General features: G+C 39.0%; 2 protein-coding genes across 8 annotated transcripts in view; one reads left to right on the forward strand and one right to left on the reverse strand.

The window, feature by feature from the left end:
* The window catches only part of FBXL13 (F-box and leucine rich repeat protein 13), a 217,356-nt gene extending 208,179 nt beyond the window's left edge, over positions 1-9,177 (forward strand). For 4 of the 5 annotated variants that reach the window (XM_047825866.1, XM_047825876.1, XM_047825898.1 and 1 more), the window contains one exon: positions 8,880-9,177. In XM_047825866.1, the coding sequence (XP_047681822.1) occupies positions 8,880-9,066 (187 nt within the window). In that variant the 3' untranslated portion in view covers positions 9,067-9,177. The remainder of the gene's footprint in view (positions 1-8,879) is intronic. The other variant, XM_047825891.1, reaches the window with a different exon arrangement.
* A 4,601-nt stretch (positions 9,178-13,778) lies between these two features.
* The window catches only part of FAM185A (family with sequence similarity 185 member A), a 76,209-nt gene continuing 66,801 nt past the window's right edge, over positions 13,779-23,186 (reverse strand). For 2 of the 3 annotated variants that reach the window (XM_047850973.1, XM_047850972.1), the window contains one exon: positions 13,779-14,700. In XM_047850973.1, coding sequence (XP_047706929.1) covers positions 14,588-14,700 — 113 coding nt within the window. In that variant the 3' untranslated portion in view covers positions 13,779-14,587. Of the gene's footprint in view, positions 14,701-18,550; positions 18,685-23,186 lie in introns of all 3 variants that reach the window. The other variant, XR_007150512.1, reaches the window with a different exon arrangement.

Here is a 23,186-nt window from a genome sequence, read left to right on the forward strand (position 1 = left end):
CGCAGAGGAACTTGCTTAATTAAGTAGCCCTGGCATGAGCAGAACCATGAGATCTGGTCACTTGAAGCCTGAGGAAGACAATGGTTCCTGATCCAAGGCTGTGTATGTTAAATTAAAACGAAAAAAAGAAAAAAGGACACAAAAATGATTACTTGTAAAATAGGCACTGCCACTGGGACCAGTGGGCCCACAGGGAGGAAGGCAGCCAACTGAAGTGGGGTCAGAAATAAAGAAGCAGGTCTTTGAAAATTTTTGAAGAGGAGTGGAGACCCAACCCTCCCTAATAAGTCTGGAGATGACTGATATGGGTGTGATTAACTTCATTGAAAGAGGCTATCATGAAATACGGTCCTAGGAGTCCCTGCCAGCCTTGTCATATCATTAAACAGTGAACTTTGGGTAGATGGCAATGAATGAATAACATATTACACAAAGGAGTCTGGCTTCTAATCTTTTGATTGCATTTTGATAATCACTAGTTTGGGGAGATAATATCACTGAACTTCTAATAAGTGGGATTTTAAGTAAGAATGAAGGAGACTTTCTGGCACAGGTCTCTCTGAACCTAATTATGGTATGGATGTTAAAGTGTGATAAATAATGGTGTTTGGTTAGGGAGACCCAAGATATCTAGTAATATCCTAATGTTGCCTGTGACGGGCTCACTCTCCTCTTGCAAGGTGACTAGGTAAAAAAAATATGTGAAGAAAACCAAACAAGGCAAAGTAAGATTTTACTAGTAGTTAGGCTTAACCACTAAAACTCAATGCGAAACTCTAGTTAACTAGTTGGATCTATGAAAAATTCCTTTACCTAAGCTAGGACAGTGAAGTCATCTTTTGTTTTCTACCACCAAGCCTGGCTGTCCCTACTAGCAAGAAGCAGAGAGATGGTCCTAATGCTTAGAAGGGAACTGGCTTGTCTGTCCATCTCATCGTCTAAAAAGGCCAAACTACTTCAGTCTCCTTCATAGCCCCACCCCTGCTAAGCTCCAGCAGGAAAGAGGCCTAGAATGCTCTGATTCTATCTTTGTCTAGCAATAAAGAAGGGCAGTCCCCACAGCAGAGTGGTTTGGAGAGTCCCAGCATTTGGACTAGTAAGGCTCCAAGAGTGCTTGTCTTGACTCCCAACTTCTAGGACAGGGTACTGTTGTTTAGCCAAGGAGCTCCCAAGATACCTGGTCCTGAAAACTTTGATTAGAGAAGTGGTAAGGCCTGGCCACTTGCAGCTGTTTGGAGTCAGCTCTGAGGACTTTAAAGCAGCTTCCTTTTCCACTCAAATCCTTGGTGGAATTGGAAATGCTACACAAAATATGTGGCCCCTTCAAGACTCAAGTTCATGATGTTGTTTAATCCTTTGCTTATCTATGTTCACTCTAAAAAAGCATAGTTGTTTGCTCTTACCAGGGCTAATGTGGCTCCCTCAACTGCAGTGGCTATTTTGTCTGGGTGAAATGGAACATTTGGTAGTTGAAATAGAGGAAATTGTTCATACTTGGGAAGACGTTCAATGACTTTGAATCACAAAGTGTTGAACTTCCACACATTTGATTCCATTTGAACATGAAAATATTGTATGATATGGCTCTTAAAATCCAATTACTGCCATCAGAAGAAACATTTCTACGTACAAATCACCCCATACTCAATGGAATCTAAAAATATTGCACAAGCTTTGCAAATCAAAGACGTCTGTCCCACTGAACTGGGGGAGTAGCAAACTTTTGGTCAATGAGAAAATAAGCTACAGCTCTTTTACAAGAGAGCTTCCAGCATAAGATATGCTATCATTCTACTAAACCCAGAGCCTGAAGGGATCCCAAGAAGTGGTTCCAGAGCATCATGCTGAGATACAATCTAGGCTCCTTTAACTCAAGGAGAAATAAGTAGCAACTATAATCATAAACATGAAAAGAATATCTAGTTGTTTATATTTGAAACAATTGTGTACAACCAACATTTCAACGTATGGCCCTTTGTGGGAAAAACAAGAAAGGCAATACAAAGGAAGAAAAGCATAGTGGGAGAGAGGGAACAAGACCCAAACAATGGTCTCCACAACCCAACAGAGTTTGAACCACAAAGAGGTAAAAGAAACATTAAGTCTATACTTAGCAAAGAATAAAGGGACCTTTCTGACATTTTTGTATCTGGAGTCTAAAACTTTCAACTCTAAAGAGATGAGTAGAGTCTTAGTGGCCTGGAGAGCCCAAACGGCAATACAGAGATTTCTCGAAGGCCTCTGTAGCAGTTGCTGGCAGCATGGATTATTACACAGGCACCCTGAGAGATCTCTGTTGCTAGGAAATAAAACCCTTATCAGAGTTCTCTTCCCCAGCTCATGGAAAAATCTTTGGGGAAAGACCTTTGTGACCGGGAGCTGTATTAGTATGAAAAAATATATTGCTCAATAATTATTTTTTGCCATGTATTGTGTTAATCCTATTTTATGTTGACTCTCTCATCTAATCCTCATAAATACCCCATTACTATAAAAATGAATAAGGAAATTGGTTTAAACAGTGTAAATAAGACCCAAGGTCAAACAAATAAAAGGCAGAGCTATACTTTGTACCTAAGCATTACTGTGTTGCTCTTTTGCCTTTAGCGATTCTCAAGCTTTTTTTTTTTTTTTTAAATTTTTTTTTCAACGTTTATTTATTTTTGGGACAGAGAGAGACAGAGCATGAACGGGGGAGGGGCAGAGAGAGAGGGAGACACAGAATCGGAAACAGGCTCCAGGCTCTGAGCCATCAGCCCAGAGCCTGACGCGGGGCTCGAACTCCCGGACCGCGAGATCGTGACCTGGCTGAAGTCGGACGCTCAACCGACTGCGCCACCCAGGCGCCCCTCTCAAGCTTTTTTTTTTAAAGTTCAGACATTCAAGGGACTTGATCACTAAGGGGAGACATGTGTCCTATTGTACCCAGTCTACTCACTGATGCATAAATTAGAGAGGCTGCTGATTACCAGCATTCTTTGTGTTGTCTCCAACATTCCCCCCTTTTTTTTTGCCTACTCAAGAAACTAGAAGGAAATGTGCGTGAGGGCAAGCAATATTTTTATAAGAATAACCTTGAATCCCCTATAATATATAAAAACCAAAAATCACCTACAAACTTCAGTACCTTATTATTATTAAACATCTAATGTTTCACAACTGTTTGTGGCATAACATTTTGAAAATCATATCCTAAATTAAAAAAAATTTCTTTAATGTTTATTTTTGAGCAAGTGACAGAGTGCAAGCAGGGGAGGGGCAGAGGGAGAAGGAGACACAGAATCCAAAGCAGGCTCTAGGCTTTGAGCTGTTAGCACAGAGCTGGACATGGGGCTCGAGCCCACAAACCACAAGATCATGACCTGAGCCAAAGTTGGACGTTTAACTGACTAAGCCATCCAGGTGCCCCTGAAAATCATGTTCTATATTGATCCAGAGAAACCTGTTTCACCAGGTTAAATGAGTAATGATGACTACCACTGCAGCATACTGGATTCAGTTCCCAAATCATCTCCTACAAGGTCCAAGGACCTGGGACTCACTTAGGTCCAGCCAGAGTGGAAGGTAGTCAAAGGATTCCATATGTACTCTAAGAAATTTAGAGTACACAGTAATTCCTAACTATACATTTTCTTTTCAATATTTCCTAGCTCCCATATATTGACCATACCAGATACCAAACTATTTTAAGAGAGAGAGAGACAGAGACAGAGACAGAGACAGAGACAGAGTGAGTTCTTTTTGGCAGGAATATTCAGTTTCTAGATTTTCAAGTTCCCCAATACTTTTCAAAAGTGCGTGTGTGCAAACACACAGTAACACAGGATGTGTAAAAAGAGTTCAGAGATATTTGCTGCCAGTCAGCATGCTGGTCTGTTCTCTTGGCCAGGTCCTCAGCCTTAGGAGTCAGTCCATAGGAGGATGCCAAAGGTCTGAGTAAGGTGGTGAGGATAGCTAGTTCATGGGCTAAGGATTTTGTAAAAAAAATTTTTTTAATGTTTATTTATTTTTTGAGAGAGAGAGAGAGACAGAGTGTGAGCAGGGGAGGGGCGGAGAGAGAGAGGGAGACAGAGAATCTGAAGCAGGCTCCAGGCTCCGAGCTGTCAGCACAGAGCCCAACAAGGGGCTTGAACTCACAAGCTGTGAGATCATGACCTGAGCCGAAGTCAGATGCTCAACTGACTGAGCCACCCAGGCTCCCCAATACGCTAAGGATTTTCTAAAGAGTGGAGAGGACGTGGATTTCAGAATAGTCTATACTGGCATTCAAATCCTAATAATAATCCCAGATTTGTTCCAGGTCAAATTCAGATTTTCAGTTTTTCCCTAGGACTACTCTTGCTGTGAAAGCATACATGCTTTAAGATAGGCCCTAGAAACACTCTAGACCACAGAAAGCCTTAACCTCCTGACATTTGAGACTAGGGGAAGAAGGGAAGGGAAGGAGGGTTTGAGACCTGATCCTTTGTTCCTCTTTGGTCTATGAGCATCACCTCCAAAGATCAGGGGACCCTTGGATGTTTAAGTCTCAGTGCAGCTGACTACAGGTAGAACAAAGAGCGTTGCTTACCACTAAGAGCTAAGGTAAGGGTGGCAGGGAGCCAAGAAATAAGGGGTCGCCACCTCTAACCCTTATGTTGTTCAAGGGTCAACTGTATTTCAACAAGGGAGGACATTTTTCATAAGAACTTTATCTCCTGTGTTTCAGAAAAGGAAGGAAGATCCCTCCCTGCCCCAGCAACAATGCTCTGACCACTACTTGTAACCAATGAGAAACTGCCACAACCTCAAACTCTTGTTCTTTTCCAATAAACTTTTGTTGAAAACAGCCCTCCCCAATTTCCCCCTGAAACCTAATAAAAGCTGACCTTCCCTTTGTCTTTTTGGACTCGGCTATGGTTTACCATAGCGTGCTTGTCCCGAATTGCAATTCCTCTGCTATACCCAAATAAGCTGTTTTTTTTTTTTAATCTTAAATAAAATTGCTCTTTGCTCTCCTTAAAGTTAACAGCTTAAGGTAAAATTGGGCACTTTCCTCATAGCTAGTGCTCAATATGCAGCTCATTTTGATCTTGTCCCATCACATTGCATTTAATGAGTACTCTTCCCTATGCATTCCCTACTTTTTTTTGTCTATACTGAGGATTCAGTATCCCCAGCTTTCTTGTTATTTTCTCAAACTCCCATTATTTGCCCTAATTATCATCTAGTTTATTGTGGCTTGTAGCTGACTAAGGAACTGTATGACCCAATATTTATATGTTACCAAGTTTAGCGTTAAGAGTATTTATCCTCTTACCAGTTATCTAGAACTCTCAGAAATTACTGCTCTTCTGAGGCCAAAGGTTACATATACTTTGGTCAATTACTTACAAATCTTTTACTCCCCAAACTCATCCTTTTCCTAAAGGTCAAGACCATTGTTGCCTATAGTTGTAGTTGCCTTATCATCAGTAGCATCGAATCATTATCAACAACTGTTAACTACAGTATGTATGTCCAGAACGATGCAGTTTGGCAGGCAGAGGGCAAGTGGGTGTTGGAAATAGCAACCTAAGAATGCTTCAAACCTGCAGAAGATAAGAGACCTAAAGGGCTTCCTTGTTGGGATAAACTGCTGAAAGTGTCTTGTTTTGGCTGTCCTTTAAGATACAAAGAAATGGAATACACCCTTAAATAACTTAATACCTTATTAAACAAAAGGAAAACAATAAAGTTTATAATTATAAACAATTAATGCCATGAATTTATGTATTGGAAAGAAATTAATTCTATGATCAACTATTTATTTATTTATTTTTAATATAACTTATTGTCAAATTGGCTTACATATAGCACCCAGTGCTCATCCCAACAAGTGCCCTCCTCAAAGCCCATCACCCATTTTCCCCTCTATGATCAACCTTTTATAGAAGTTCAGAGGAGGAAGAGATTGGGTTTGGGTCTTTACAAGAGGTTGGATTGGTTTGAAGATTTGAAAGATGCATCAAGTTTAAATGGGCAGAGATGGGGTGAAGGGTAAGTAACAGTGAAGCTCTGTTGCCTAGGGTACTGCTTTACATTTGAAACTGATGGTGCCAATACTTTATGCTTCAGATTCCCTTAACATTTGGGATTATGCTACAGTAAGTACTTAAGGGAAAACAATCTCATGGAAAACACCTTCGTAGACATGTCAATCTCAACTCCACAGAATTGGAAAGGGAGAATAATCTTCAGAAGAAAGTGGGGACAGCTAAAGATAGAACACTATTATTACTGCATAATGAAGTCCTACTTATATAAAGATTATATAAGAAGTTTCAAATGTAGGACCACACTTTAAAAAAATTAAAACATCAACAGAATGCAAAACTTCATCTTTGATCATAAAGTTATCATTTTCAAATTTGAGAATAAGTATTTCTCTAAAGAGAAGACACTTGTTTGCCAAGTTTTAGTCCATAGGATTGTTGGCTCAGAAGTAGAAATTAGTATAACTTGCTTTTACTCACACTTGTTCTTTTAAACTTGTGTGGTTTGTTTTTAGGTTTTTTTTGCTTTTAGTATTTTGTTTTGTTTTGTTTTTTGTTTAGTTTTGTTTTATGTGAGTGCAAATATAGAAACCAAAAAGTAATGTGGTAAGAGATGTGAGTGCAAATATAGAAAACAAAAGTAATGTGGTAAGAGATGGAATTAGCAATGCTTTGGTTGTCTCCCTGTTGAGTTTCATTATAATTATTTTAAGACATCTAAAATTTGGTTCAAATGAAACAGCATTTTAAACAACTGATGTATCTCAGCCTTTTACCAATGTCATTGTCCTGCCTGAACTCCTATAGCCACTGAGCACAAATTTAACTCAAAGCATATGGGTAATACCAGCTTCTTTATGTTTTAAGACTTTTGCAAGTAATAACTCAATGTAATATTTGTCAATATGGGCAAAGTGTCCCCTTCATGGGAAACTATCATTACTCATTTCTGATCCTATAGAAGTTGCCAATTACTCAATTTTTTTAAAGCACTGGTCTCATTGTTCTACCCTCAAAAAGACATGTTTTCAAGTTAGATTTGTTTATTTTTCTGATGCTGTAATATTATGATTTATGAGAAACATATTTTGGTCATTTAGATACCAATATATATTTGGTCTTCCTTCATGGTTCCTGGCTCACAGCTCCCAAAACCCTTGGAATTTCCTGGGCAATAAGGGCAATGGGAACATCTTTTGTTATAATATTTGGTCTCATCCTCAGTTCCTGAAATTAGTTCAGAGACATAAAGATGAAAATAGGTGTCATGTTATTGATAACAAACTCCTTTCCACCACAACTGGGTTTGTGTTAATGAGGTGACTTTTGGAAAGCAGCTTAGGATGGAAGCTGGTTGCTAGGGGAACGAACCAACAACGAGCATGGGGGTGCAAATTTCAGACCCATCCCCTGATTTCTTGGGGAGGGAGAGAGGATGGAGATTAAATCAGTCATCAACGGCCAATGATTTCATCAAGCATGCCTACATAATGAAGTCTCCATAAAATCCTAAAAGGGTTTGGAGAGTTTCTGGGTCAGTGAATGTGTGTAGATTTGGGGAGTGTGCACCTGGATAGGACATGGAAGCTCCTCACCCTTTCTCCACACCATGTCCTATATATCTCTTCCATATGGCTACTCCTGAGTTATACCCTTTTATAATAAACCAGTGACCCAGTAACCAACATGGTTCTCTGAGTTCTGTGAGCAACTTTAGCAAATTAATCCAATCCAAGAAAGGGGTATGTTGGAACTTCTGATCTATAGCTGGTCAGTCAGAAGCCCAGATGACAACCTGGACTTGCAACTGGGATCTAAAGTGGAGGGCAGTCTAGTGAGCCTGAGCCTTGAACCCGTGGAATCTGATGCTATCTCTGGGTAGACAGTGTCAGAACTGGGTTGCATTGTAGGGCACCCAGCTGCTGTCTACGAATTGCTCGGTGGTGGGGGTGCCTGGGTGGCTCAGTCGGTTAAGCGTCCAACTTTGGCTCAGGTCATGATCTCTTGGTTTGTGAGTTTGAGCCCCAGGTTGGGCTCTGTGCTGACAGCTCAGAGGCTGGAGCCTGCTTTGGATTCTGTGTCTCCCCATCTCTCGGCCCCTCCCATGCTCACACGCTCCCTCTCTCTCTCTCTCTCTCTCTCTGTCTCTCTGTCTCTCAAAAATAAATAAATGTAAAAAAAAAAAAAAGAAAGAAAGAAAAAGAATTGCTTGGTGGTGGAAACCCACACTCACCCAATTTAAAATTGGGGTCCAGAACAACCTTTAGATGCCTTCTTTGCTTTCTTCCTTATTTCTTCCTAAGAAAGGAAGAAATGATATTTTAATCATTTTGGTCGCTGACACCTTTTGAGAGTTTGATGAGTCACAAACCCTCTCCTCAGAAAAATGTATATTAGACACAAACTGCATGAATTTTCAGGGAATTCATGGACCTCCCTGAAGTTCACCCACATATCCAACAGGGATCTGGGGACTCTGGATTATGAGCTCCTGCATGGTGGACCTTTGCAGGTTGGCTGGTTAGGATACTCCCTCATCAAAGAAACTGGAAATAAGAGGCAGAGGACTCAAGAACACTAGAGAGTGCCCTCAGTGTTCCTACTCCATGACCATGCAGTTTCCTTACCCATTCACTGTATCTGTTAATCTCTGAACTGGCTGAACCAGAGAGCTATGAGCTACTCAAGCTTTGGGATCCTGAATATTCACATAATTACCCATACCCTCCCTCTCGGTAAGGCAAGATAGCTGTGAAATTCATTCAACTTGTGACAGTTCTTTTAACTCCAAATTTGCTCTAGTTTGAAAATTCTACACCAGTAATTACTTCTGCAACTGGCTAATGCTAATCATTGTTATTGCAGGGAGGCAGCAAAGAGAATGTCATCTATAGTTCAGCAGCAGGAATATAACCCTGGTGACCCTCCACTTTGGTTTGGCTATGATTATGAAGGCAAGCCCCTTACAAGACAACATGAGATACCACCACCTAAAAATGTAGAATGGACAGTGACAGAGTCAACACACAGTAGTCAAGATGAAGTAGTATGACCTTCAGCCTCAAGCAAGAAGAACAAAAAAATCTAGAACTTGGTAACTTCATTTGACGCAAGTATTTTCACTAGCTGGATCTCAACAGTGTGAACAACCAGCAAATCATCTCCTGATTTTTGTTCCAAATACAAACATTTCTAAATACATTATTAGTTCTTCTAATTGGTTTAATTGTGGGTTTTTTTAAAGCCAAATGAAGTATTGCTACACTGTAAATTTTCCACTTAAATTTACCTTAATCAAACTGATAGTTTTGATGAGATTATCAAATCTAAGGTTACAGTCATATAAAACAACCCTGAGAGATGTGATGTTTTTGACAACCATTTAAAAGCTTTTCTTTACAAAAGAAAGCAGAGATAGCCATAGGAGTCAGAGTAGGAGTTTGAGCCAGGGCAATGGCTTTAAGGATCTGTGATGATATATTATAAAAAATATGGGCATACATTTTTAAAGGAAACCAGGCTTTCTTGTTATTTCTAGACATTTAACAATAAGAACTAAATGCCACTTGACCCTGGACCCATCTCAACATTTGACTTAACAGTCAGGGACAAATTAAATAGAAACATGAACTATTTGTGAATAGAAAGGATGTCTCTGCAATGTTTCAGAAAGATCTCTTTTTAATCACATCTGCACTATAGAGGAATTTTAAAATATGCTATGCCAAAAAAGATGCTCTCCCTATTTTATGCTAGGAGATATGGGTTATTAATTGTGTACCTCCTCCTTATTACTAATTTTTAATTTTTTTGAGAGGGAGAGAGTGCATGCCCACAGGTGGGGAAGGGACAGAAGGAGAGGGAAGGAGAGACTCTTAAGCAGGCTCCATGCTCAGTGCAAAGCCCAACGCAGGGCTCCATCTCACAACTGTGAGATCCTTACCTGAGCCGAAATCAAGAGTCGGTTGCCCAACCAACTGAGCCACCACATGCCCACTCCTTATTAGTGTTAATAAGCTTTCATCTATGGATTTTTACCACTCTGGTAAAAGATAATAACTACATAATTCAAGTGATCACACGGTGGTATATCATTATTTGATATTATGTGACACTCGATAGAGTCCAGGAGCAAGCACAACTCTGTTCTGACTGCCATGAACAAGCTGTGTTGGTAATACTGGATCAGTCTTTTAACCTATTTCCTCTATTACACACCTTTTTTCCCCCCAGTGTAGAAAATATAGTGTTATATTGGTTTTGGGTGTACAATATAGTGATTCAACAATTCCTTACATTAGTCAGTGCTCATCATGACAAGCATACTCTTAATTCCCTTCCCCTATTTCACCCATCCCCCCAAGCCACTCGCCCTCTGGTAACCATCAGTTTGTTCTCTCAAGAGTCTGTTTTTATGTTCACCTCTTTTTTCCTCTGTTCATTTATTTTGTTTCTTAAATTCTACATATGAGTGAAATCATGTTGTCTTTCTCTGACTTATTTTGTTTAGCATTATGTTCTCTAGATCTATGTTGTTACAAATGGCAAGATTTCATTCTTTTTATGGCTGAATAATATTCCATTGTATATATCTACCACATCTTTTTTTTTTTTTAATTCTTTTTAAAGCTCATTTATTTTTGGGAAAGAGAGATGGTGCGATCTGGGGAGAGACAGAGAGAGAGGGAGGGATAGAATCCAAAGCAGGGTCCAGGCTTCAAGCTGTCAGCACAGAGCCTGACACAGGGTTCAAACTCACAAACTGCAAGATCATGATCTGAGCTGAAGTCGGTCGCTTAACTGACTGCGCCACCCAGGCGCCCCTACCACATCTTCTTTATCCATCCATCTATCAATGGACATTTGGGTTGCTTCCATAATTTGGCTATTATAAATAATGCTACAACAAACAAAGGGATGTATATATCCTTTAGAATTAGTGTTTTCATATTCTTTGGGTAGATACCCAGTAGTACGATTACTGGATTGTAGGGTAGTTCTATTTCTAATTTTTTGAGGAAACTCTGCACTGTTTTCCAGTGCCTGCACCAGTTTGTAAGAGAGTTCCCACTAATAGTGCAAGAGAGTTCCTTTTTCTCTATTTCCTTACCACTGCTTGTAGTTTCTTGTGTTTTTGATGTTAGCCATTCTGACAGGTACAAGGTAATATATCTCATTGTGGTTTTGATTTGCTTTTCCCCCATAATGAGTGATGTGGAGCACTTTTCATGTGCCCGTTGGCCACCTAGATGTCTTGTTTGGAGAAGTGTCTGTTCATATCTTCTGTCCATTTTTTAATTGAATTATTTGTGTTTTTTCAGTGTTGTGTAAGTTCTTTATGTATTTTGGATACTAACCCTTTATTGGATATGTCATTTACAAATACCTTCTCCCATTTAGTAGGTTGACTTTTAGTTTTGTTGGTTATTTCCTTTGTTGTGCAGAGCTTATTGTTTTGATGAGGTCCCAACAGTTTTTGTTTTTGTTTCCATTGCCTCAGGAGATATATCTAGAAACGTGCTGTTATTGCCAATATCAAGGAAATTACTGCCTGTGCTCTCTTCTAGGATTTTTATGGTTTCAGGTCTCACATTTAGGTCCTTAATCTATTATGAATTTATTTTTGTGTATGGTATAAGAAAGTGGTCCAGTTTCATTCTTTTGCATGCAGCTGTCCAGTTTTCCCAGTACCGTTTGTTGAAGACACTCTTTTTCCCATTTCCCATTGCCTCCTTTGTCAAAGATTGACCATATAATCGTGGGTTTATTTCAGGTCTTTCTATTCTGTTCCACTGATCTGTGTCTGTTTTTGTCCCAGTAACATACTGTTTTGATTATATTACAGCTTCATAATATAATTTGAAATCTGGAATTGTGATACTTCCAGTTTTGTTTCTCTTTTTCAAGATTGCTTTAGCTATTCAGGGTCTTTGGTGGTTCCATACAAATTATAGGATTGTTTGTTCTAGTTCTGTGGAAAATGCTGTTGGTTCTTTATCTCTTAAATGAAGTTAATCACGGTCTCTTTGTACCCCCAAAATTGGAAGCAAGGATAAAACTTAAGGTAAAGAATATGAAAATTATTTTGAAAAGTTTAAAATGGGCTGCACAAAGTATGATTATAATACCTTGTATTACCTAAATGTTTTTAATAATTGTCCCCTTTTTAAGGTTGATTTTGAAAGAGTTTCTGAAATAGGATAGTATCGTTTAGCTTATAGAATGGTTCCTAGAAGTGGACTGCAAGGGAATCAGCTGAGTAGGAAGCTTTCTGAAATGAGCCAAGAGATTTAAGATGACTTAAGAGGGTAATTTTTAAATCTAGAGATTTTTGGCAGCTGCAGAAAAATTTGCTTCTGATCCCTAAGTGTCTGCTCCCTAAGTGTTTCAAGCACACAACTGGAGAGACCTATAAAAGAGGCAACTGCTTTTAAAAGGAATAAAACCTGCATGGGGAAGATCAGAATAAGGAGAAAGACACCCTGTTATATTCTCTAGAAACCAAGTAGGGTGTTTGGTATTTAACTGTCAAAGCTCGCTCTAAAACTCTTTTGAGTAAGATCTTTTAAACAAAACAGGAGGCACATTTGGAAAGACACATTTTATAACCACACAAATGAAAAAAAAAGGGGGGCAGGTGTTAGAAAAAGTGGGCTATAAAGGAGTACCAAGAAGCAGAAGGAACAGGTGGTGAAATCTTCAAGTACTCAGTGCAAAGTACTCAAAATATCCAAAATATTACCTAGGTCTTCAACTCTTAGGCATTTGCCATAGATAGGTGACTGGTCAAGAGAGCAAAATATGGCAGCTTTTCCTTTCTGTTTGTACTTAACTATGTGGTTCATATATGCACAATTCCTTTAAGAATTTTAAGTACAGTTTACTGCTTGTTATGCTCATGACCTTTCCAGCTGTTGACTAATTTCATAAACTTTATTATTAATCATGAAAATATTTATATAATTTCATGAGGGTGAAAAGAGATTATAAAAAATTGCCTCATTGCCTCACAGTTTCCTCTACTTAATAATCTAACACACACACACACACACACACACACACACACACACACCACATCAAACATACTAACATGAGTACTGTCCCAATTTCTTTAATAAATTTTGATTTCATAAAGATTGAACTAAAAGGAGACTTTGAGATATTCCACAAAGTTCACTTTTTGTTTCATAAATATGAAGTTAAAAATAGACAGGACTCTAAACAAATATTAAGAGACTATTATAAGTCATAATATTTTAAAACGTTTATTATAGGCGCACCTAGGTGGCTCAGTCGTTTAAGTGTCTGACTTCGGCTCAGGTCATGATCTCGCAGTTTGCGAGTTTGAGCCCTGCATCGGGCTCACTACTGTCAGCATGGAACCTGCTTTGGACCCTTTATCCCTCTCTCTTTCTGCCCCTCCCCTGCTTGTGCTGTCTCTCTCAAAATAAATACATAAACTTAAAAAAGAAAGAAAGAAAAGGTTTATTATAAACCATTGTTTAAGAGCTGATTTATCCTAACCATAAAAGACATAATCTGAAAGATAGGTCTATTCAGTCTTATGTAAATTAAATGACCCAGGAGTATACAGGTAAGCTTGAAAGAAAAAGAATTTATAAAATAACTTTATACAGTACACCATTGTAAAAATAAAAATCAATCTTCATACAGCAGGCTGTAAAACAGTTGAATGTTTCTCCTCTTCCCAATGCATTGTATCTTAGATTATGCAAAAAGAATTAAGAATCAGTAGCAAATGCATCATTTTTATGACGTATTTTATTGACAGCTTACATTTACATTGATGTCATAAGAAATACTAACATGTTACAAGAGAGCTAAAGTGAAGGAAATGCTTCTTTACAAGATAACTGCCGCCCATGACCTATGCTTTTGTATAATCTTCTCTTCTTGGGTATAAATGGAAATTGTAAATATGATGAGCGAGCACTCCCATGATTATGTTACATCACAGAACAAAGATTATTCTGGGAAGGCCTGATCTAATCAAGCAAACCCATAAAAGCAGTTTCTCCAGCTGGTTGCAGAATAGGTCGGATATTCAGTGCACGAGAAGCAAGTGCTGGCTTTAAGATGGAGAGGGCCACATGAGAAGGAATGCAAGTGGCCTCTAGAAGCTTAGAGTGATTACCGATGGACAGCAAGAAAAGAGAGACCTCAGTCATAGTCACAAGGAAATGGATTTTGCCAACAATATGAATAAGCTTGAAAGTAGATTTTTTCCCCCCAGAGGATCTAGATGAGAACTTGAGTCCAGACTTGTGCACCTTGAGGAGAGAGCCTAGCTATGCAGAGCTCTTGACCTACAGAACTGTGAGCTAGTAAGTAAATGCTATTTTAAGTTGGTTACGTTTATGGTAATTTATTGCAGGGCAACAAAAAATGAATACAATAGCTAAGTACAAATTTTGAAAAGGCCTCCACAAGACAATTCACTAGTATTCATTCTAAATTGTTTTCAACATTTATATGAACTGTGGTATTTGCATTTTTGTAGTCTTAGATCTGCTGATCATTGTTAAAAATTATAAATAAAATTCAAACCATTCTTAGTCCTGCAGTTTCAGGGACTGAAACCAGCTTTGACTTCTAAAATTTATAGTGCCTTTTGGGGCATCGGCCTTAATCCATTTTTCATGTTTGCTTGCTTGATTCATGAGCCCTGAAACACAAAATTGCATAAAGTTATATCTTCATTGACAAGAACAATATCCGACTATGACATAGATCCTAACAACACATCTCTGAAACTGAAAAACACTTTGGAACAGCAAAAATCTTAGTAAAGACAGTGTGAGTCGGGAAAGAGTTGCGGTTACCTGGGCTTATTCCCTCCTTTCATTTTCTCAGAACAACTGAAAGGGAAGCTACTCTCTTTTTATCTGTATTTTTTTGTGTGTGCAGGTTTTAAAAAGAGGTTTATTTAAGTACAATTGATAAAAGACATATGCAATACAGTAAACTTTGGAATATGCAAAAATCTGTGGAGCCATCTCTTAAAATAATGAATACATCTATCACTCGTAAAAGTTGACTTTTGCTCTTCTGTCATCTTCTTGTCCCTTCTCTGTCACCTCCAGACACTCCCCCATGAAACCCCCATCACTGATCTACCCCCCATCACTGGTCTACTTTGTGTCACTATGGATTAGTTGCATTTTCTAAAATTTTAATAAATGGAATCATACAGTATGCATTTTATTCTTTTTTAAAAATCTAGGCTCTTTCACTCAGCATAATCATTTTGAAGTTCATTCACACTGTGCTAGGGATGAGGTCATTTCCTGACACGTATGAATGCTCATGGGCACCCTGTGCAGATCCCTCCTCTCTGGAATTCTTTCTTCTGAAATCTAGCAGCCCTGGTCTCCCAAGATGCTCAGCTCAGTCTCCACTTCAGGAGTCTGCTGGGCTCTGTGTTACTGCTCCCTGCCCTCAAAGTCATATGCTGTAGCAGTGATACAGCTCACCTGGTTTATTTCTCATCTCTGTTCTTTTAGTTCTAGGTTTTTGTCTCTTTCAATCAAGGTAATGAAGGTGATATACCTCGTCTAAAGCTCCAGTGCAACTCTGAATTTAAGAGACCAATCAAAACTGTACTGAGGAGGACTGGCTGCCCCACATCAACACGCCCTGTTTGCGGTTGACCCACCCAGGAGTCAAAGTGGTTGGAAGCCTTTATGGCTGAAAGGAATGCCAGAAAGTGCGTGAGTGCAGCCGCTGGGGCATTTTATTCTGTTTTCCAGATCCTGGGGTCTGGAGGCCAGTGACGTATGCTCTGGGATAGGGACTACCGGTGTGATAAATGGTTTCTGAATGTCTTCCAACGTTGACAGTTTCTCTTCACAATTCCCAGGAGTGTTTTGGGGCACATCTTTCTGTGAGAGTTTCGAGAAGGAAGGGAGCCGTTGGCTACGCCACTGGGTCAAGTGATTGACACCTGGGTGGGCTGCCTGGGCCACCACAGCTTAGGCCCGAGTGGGGACAGGGCTCAACTGGCAATTGAGAGAAGGACTAAATAAATTAGTTTCGAGAGCATTGGTCATTTTAAAATTAATGACTTTCAGATTCTTCTCTCTGCACATGGTTCAGTTTACTCTCTGTGTGAGTTATGTATATGCTGATTTTCCTAAGAGCAGCTCTAACCAAGAAGTGGAAATTATTTGAAGTAAAGCCTGGGTAAAGTCTTATGGTTGAAGGTTGCTGAGGCCCAGGAAGACTCATTAAGTTACTTGCCCAAGGTCACAGGCTCTTTGTACTAGCCAGTAGCACAACCTTCAGAATTTCAGTCTCCTCCCCACATGAAGAAACACTACCAACTTAGACCCACGGGGAAACTAGAAGAAATTAAGTGATTAAGATATTAAGCTCCTCCAAATCCTCACCCAATTCTCTGATCTTAGGGCCCTGTTTTAGCATGACAAAACATGAAATACTTTAAAATCATTGGCACCATTTCTTATCTCTGAGTTGTAATTTTATAATGCTCTTTTCCAACTTCAGTGATGAAATGTATTAGTAAATAAGTATCACTGAGCTAGTATTATGAGTTGAGGTCTTATTATCCCCATCGCAACAGAAATCCGATTGTGACATTTCCATCTCCAAGCCCTGGTAGCAAGATAAAAAACATCTTAATATCGACCTCATACAGAGTTCTGAAGCCATTTAATATGAAAGTAAGCTTTTTAGTGTTTCAAACTACTGTTTATGTTATAAAACCTCAGTCAATTCAGTTAGGATTGATGGGCCTAAGGAGGTGTTAACGTTCATCCCAAATTACCTTAAAATGGTAGGCCTCTAAGGGAGAGGACTTGCTCAAGCCCTCACTCTCAGCCACCTGCCTCCTAGGGAGGAGGAACTGCTATGGATGTGTGATAACACACACTAGACTGTGTTCTAGGTGTCACTGTGCTATGAAAGATTGTACCAGTGAGTCTGGTTCTCCTCTCGTACTTCTCTTGCAAGTTGCCTAAGTGTAAGGGCGATTTCCTATTCTCTCTTCTTTGCCTTCAGAACATATACATAAATAGCTCTTTTCAACTCACTTCTATACTCTGGCTTCTAGGTAGTGCTCAACCAAGCCAAATACCAGCCTTAGGGGGCAAAAATCTCTTGCCACCTACCTCTGTGATAACATACCCTTTGGTGCTGACACTTGTTTTGTGTGAAGCTTTTTAGGCTTAGTTTAGGGAAATGTGTATCAGCTGTTTGAGTCAAATCTAACAGAACCCAATAAATAATAATATTGCACTGCCAAAAAAAAAAAAAAACTGTACTGAGGAGAGTTGTGAATACACTGTCTCAATTCCTTATATACATTTTCTTTGCTGAATCCAAACACACCAATCAGGAAACAATTTTTCTTTAGCATAGTTTTTCCCTTGTTAGTACCATATGATATTCCTAGCTGATGAAAAGGTGCTTTACACCATCCAATCTTTGTGTCGAGTGCTTTTCTGATACAAATTCTTCTCTGAATTCTTGCCTCCCCTTTAATCTGAGCCATAATCTTATCTATCAGTGTTTTAGAGTTCATTGCATCTTTCAAGTTCCTCTGGAGTTTTTCCTTCCACTTCTCTTGCTATATTTTTTATTTTTTTTAAATGTTTGCTTGTTTAGTTTTAAGAGAGGGAGAGAGACAGAGCATGAGCAGGGGAGGGGCAGAGAGAGAGGGAGACACAGAATCTGAAGCAGGCTTCAGGCTCTGAGCTGTTAGCACAGAGCCCAAGGTGGGGCTTGAATCCATGAACTGCAAGATCATGACCTGAGCTGAAGTTGGAACGCTTAACTGACTGAGCCACTAGGCACCCCTTAATGTGTGTGTGTGGGGGGAGGGCAGGGGAGGGAATCCCAAGCAGGCTCCACACTCAGCACACAGTCTGACGCAGGGCTTGGTCCTGGGAACCCATGAGATCATGACCTGAGCTGAAATCAAAGAGTTGGACACTTAACTGACTGAGCCACCCAGGTACCCCCCTCTTCCTAGATTTCAATATCATCATGATTCTACTTCTCATTAAACTGATTAAAATCTCATTCCATTTGGTAAATCCCTGTGTTAGACGTGTTAAAAACAAAACAAAGCAAAACAAAACACCACAGGCCCAAATGGTGTCTCTTAGACCAAGTTCCCAAACAGATGCTTAATACATAATCTAATTGCAGTTTCAAACTCCCACAGAAACGTAGTCTTCGCTGGTCAGTCAGGAATTTTTAGTCAGTGGCAACGAGACTCTGCCACATGGGACCTCTTCATTCCCCAGAGAATGATGAGGTTCTTTGCATGGGAAGACCCCCTTCCCCCCCCGCCCCCCCCCCCCCCCCCCCCCCCAGAAAGGGCCTAGCCTGGAATAATCCTTTTCTTTTGCTAACAACTTTCTTGGTCCCATCCTCCTTCTGGAAAAACCTTCCATTTTGTACAACACCTCGGTGTGCCCCTCTACTTGCTAGGTGAGGTGCTGCCCAAATCATTAATTGTTTAATAAAGCCAATTAGGTCTTCAAATTTACCTGGCTGAATTTTGTTATTTCACAGAAGCTTCTCTTTTTCCTCCAACTTGTCATTAAGGAGTTCAGCTATGTCAATTTTAATGTTCTTCTTTTCGTGCCTGTGCTGCATTTGGTAGGTCAGGATTTTGAGGTACCTGCACGCAATAGGTTTTCTATAATACATAATTTTTTTCCTAGTAATTCAAATAAATATAGAGGAAAGAATTGGAAATCTTGAACATTGGTTGCTCTAAGTTTATTATTTTCTTACACTCTTTGGCATCAATAGTAAATGATAGTAAGGTTTTCCCAAATACCTAAGATCTTTTCCTTAATATGTTATGTGTCACCTCCCCAATTACGCTTTTCTTGCTTATGGAAAGAGAAGCCAATCTACTCATTTTCTTTTGCAACAGTAGAAGAGGCTACTGTCGGGGAGAAAGGCCTTCCTCTGCCTTATGGTCCTTTTAACTGGACTTAGAATCAAACTGACATGAGACATCTACAGGAGAAAATCAAATTTAGTATGTGTGCATATGGAGAATCCCCACACACATGAAATTCCAAAGACAGTGAGGCAACTTAAAGCTTATATGAGCTAAGGAGAGGGGTGGGGCCTGAAGATACAAAGGGGAGAAGCTCATTAGCAGGAAAGTGAAAGGAGATGCTTTGAAAAACAAAAGTTGCCCCGTTATGCAGGTAAGTTTCTTAGGTAAAGGGGAGTCTCTGTTAATAGCTCTCTTGCTGGCACAGGCTTTCCTTTCCAAAGTAAATTTATGCAGTTGAGGGAGAGGCAGACAGCTTTTACTGCATCTACTGGGTTTTGATTACTTATAACTTGAAATCATCTTTATGCCAAAGTGGCCTTTCCTGGGGAGCCTGCCCTTAGCCCTCATACTGCACACAGTGCTACTGCTACTAACAAAATGAACACACAGCAATATTAGGCTAGAGACAATACTCAAAAAACAAGACAGTTTATATTTATACAATTCCACTTGGGTTGCTTGAAAATAGCTTTCTCTATCTTGCCTATAAGTAATTTATTGAAAGCTTTTCATACTCTGGCCTGAATCTGTGGAGACTCCATTCTAATTTGTAAAGTTTATAAATTCCTTCCTACAAAAATCTTGCAACACACACTGGAACTTCTGGTTGCAGAAAACTTGTTCCTTATTTAATTCCCCTTGCCAATGATAATCAGTGTTTTATTGGCCAAAAAAAGGGAAATGACTACCCTATCCCTATGTAGTTTGGCTTCCATTAACTAAATGGGGGGAAGAGTTTCTTCGAAGGACGTTTTTAAACTACAGTGTTTGCTCTCTAAATCCACCCTGTCCAAATCTACCCAAATATATGAATCTCCAAGTTCTTTTATTTCCCCCCAAATACTTAGTTGAGAAGCATTAGTCATTATTTAACCCAAAATACACCTGATCTAATCAGCACTCTCTGTGGATAAAGATAGGGCTCTAAGTAGTAATTTGCAGAATTTAATTCTCTTGTTTAAAATTAGGCTTAAAAAGCTTCTTCACTAAGGTGAGCTTCTCCCTTCCCCTCCCCTGTTCCTGACCTCCACCTCCCTTTCCCAACCCTAGGACAGACTTTATTTACATTTGATTCAGAAGGATAATTCTGGTGCTGCCTTATTAGCATATTTAACTTCAATGATTCATAGTTGGAAGATTCCCTCTTTTACATTATAAACACTACTGACCACCTATTATGGGAAGCACCATGCTAAAGTAGTTTACATCTTTATATTCAGAAGATGTACAAAGACATACTAATATGCTCAAAAAGTTTACCAACTGGCTAGGAAAGTAAATCATAAACTTATGAAACAACATGAAAATACTCTGAAATTTTATTATTTTTACTGCATATATTTCACAAATAAAACCTCTAACCATACACAATTCTATAACCAAATATTTCAATGTTGTCAACATTCTACAAGTATTTACAGCCTGCCCTTAACAACAATGCAGCCCCAGGCATCTTAACAAATTATTACCGACAAGAAAATATTTTTGAACTAGTGTTTAAAAAAAATTGTTTTTAAATGCTTATTTGTTTTTAAGAGAGGGAGAGAGACAGAGCACGACCAGGGAAGGAGCAGAGAAGGAGTGAGACACAGAATCCAAAGCAGGCTCTAGGCTCTGACCTGTCAACACAGAGCCCGATGCAGGCTCGAACCCACGAACCAGGAGATCAGGACCTGAGCCAAAGTCGGCTGCTTAACTGACTGAGCCGACTTTGGCTCAGGTCATGATCTGGCCCCATTTTTAAACTAGTTTTAATGGTTTCCATCATTACATTTTCTCTCAATTACCTGGAATAACAAAGTCAACAGACCTCTAGACTTCGAGCAAGTAGACAGTTTTGCCCAAGAAGTATTCTCAAAAAGGCTCATTGTTCTTCAAATTTTTTATGTTTAATCCCATCCACTGTATTCTTCATCTCAGACATTGTAGTTTCCATTTCTAGAAATCCAATTTTGGTCTTTTTTACATCTTCCATGTCTTAACTTTATTCTATATTCTAATATGTGGAATGCAGTTTTGATAACTTCTTATTTTCCTTCTCTGTTAATTCTGACATCCATATCTGTTCTGGGTGGGTTTCAACTGACATTCCCTTTATTATGGGTCATGTTTTCTTGCCTTTTTGCATGTCTGTTAATCTTTGCTTGGATGCTAGACATTGTAAATTTTATTTTTTTCGGTGCTAGATGATTTTGTATTCCTATAAATCTTGAGCTTGGTTCAGAGATGCAGTTACTTGGAAACAGTTTAAGCATTTCATCTCTTGCTTTTATGATTTGTTAGGCAGTTCTGGGGAAATGTTCATTCTAGGGATAATTGTTTCTAACAACTACGTGGTCTACCCAGTGCCCCATGAGTTACGATTTTTTCCAGTCTGGCAGGTGGCACAGGCATTATTCCTGGACCAGTGTGAACACAAGGCCGTCTTTCCTCTGGTACTTCGTCCTATGAACTCTCACTGTCTTGGTCTGTGTGGACCCTCATCATGGTCTCCTCAAATCAGAGAGTCTGCTGGGCTCCACAATGGGTTCCTCTCTCTCTCTGTACTACAGACTGGAGACTTTTTCAAGACAGTAAGCAGGGCTCATTTTGTTTGTTTTGCATCTCTCAGTGATCACTTTCTTTCATTGCTTGATGTATAATGTCTTAGAAACTGTTTATTCATTGATTTTTCTTATTTACAAAATTTTATTATTGTTGTTTTAGATAAAAGGATAAAATGAGTCCGTTTTACTCCACCTCTTGCCTGGAAGCCTTCATTGTTTCTTTCTTCTCTTTCTCCCTCTCCCCATCTACCCCCCCCACCCCCCCCCCCACCGCCCCATTCCCTTTACTATGCTCTCTAACATCTTATTTTGAAATAATAAAGACTTGCAAGAATCAAGTTGCAAAAATGGTACACAGAGGTCCTATGCACCCATTAACCCAGTTCTCCCAATGGTGACGTAACTATAGTGCATTATCAAAACCAAGTAATTGGTTGGCGAAATACAATTAATTAGACTACAGACCTTACTCAGGTTTCACCATTTTTTGCATGCACTCACTTTTTTACATTTTTGTGTACACTGATATGACATTTTATCACATGTATAGATTTATAACCATCAACATAATCAAGATATAAAACTGTTGTATCACCACAAAATAAGTCTCTTGTGATATCTTTATAGTCTATCCTGTCTCTTCCCTAACCTTTAGCAACCACTTGTCTATTCTCCATTTCTATAATTTTGTCATTCCAAAAATATTATAATAATGGAATCATACAGTGTGTAACATTTTGAGACTGGCTTTTTTCATTCAGCATGCTGCCCTCAAGGTCTATCCAAGTTGTGTGTATCAATAAAAATTCCTTTTTATTGTTGAATTGTATTCATTGCACAGACATACTACAATTTGTATAACAATTTACTGATAGATATTTTCATCATTTCCAATTTTGGGGTATCACAAATAAAGTTATACTTTTTGTGTACAGGTTTTTATGTGAACTCTAAGTTTCATTTCTTCAAGACAAATGCCCAGGAGTATAATTGCTGGATCATATGGTAGTTTCATGTTTAGTTTTTTAACAAACTGCCAGACTGAATTTTAGAGTGGATATATCATTTTACACTCTTAACAGCAATGTAAGAGAGATCCAATCTCTCCACATCCTTACCAGCATTTAGTATTAGCAGTATTTTTTATTTTATGTATTCTAAGAGGTAATATCTCATTCTGGTTTTAATTTGCACTTCACTAATGGCTAGTGATACTGAATGTTTTTGTGTTTTTATTTGCCATTGTATACCTTCTATGGTTGCACTGTTTCTTAAATCTTAGGCAATCACACTTTTATGGACACAAATCATTTTTCTTCATTACTGGGAAGAGTACATTCAGGGTAAGATTTGACTGTGATTCAGTATTTCTTAAATGACCAAAATAAATACAAATACAAAAACAAACAAAAATCCCCAGGCATTACAAACAGAATTCACATGCTCTAAGACTGGGACCTGCACTTTGATCTCTAGGTTAGGGGTAAGCAAATTATAGCCCATGGGCCAAATCTGGCCTGAGGCCTGTTTTTATGGCCTAAGAGCTAAGAATGACTTTTACAT

The sequence above is a fragment of the Prionailurus viverrinus genome, chromosome A2 (assembly GCF_022837055.1).
Source record: "Prionailurus viverrinus isolate Anna chromosome A2, UM_Priviv_1.0, whole genome shotgun sequence".
NCBI lineage: Eukaryota > Metazoa > Chordata > Mammalia > Carnivora > Felidae > Prionailurus > Prionailurus viverrinus.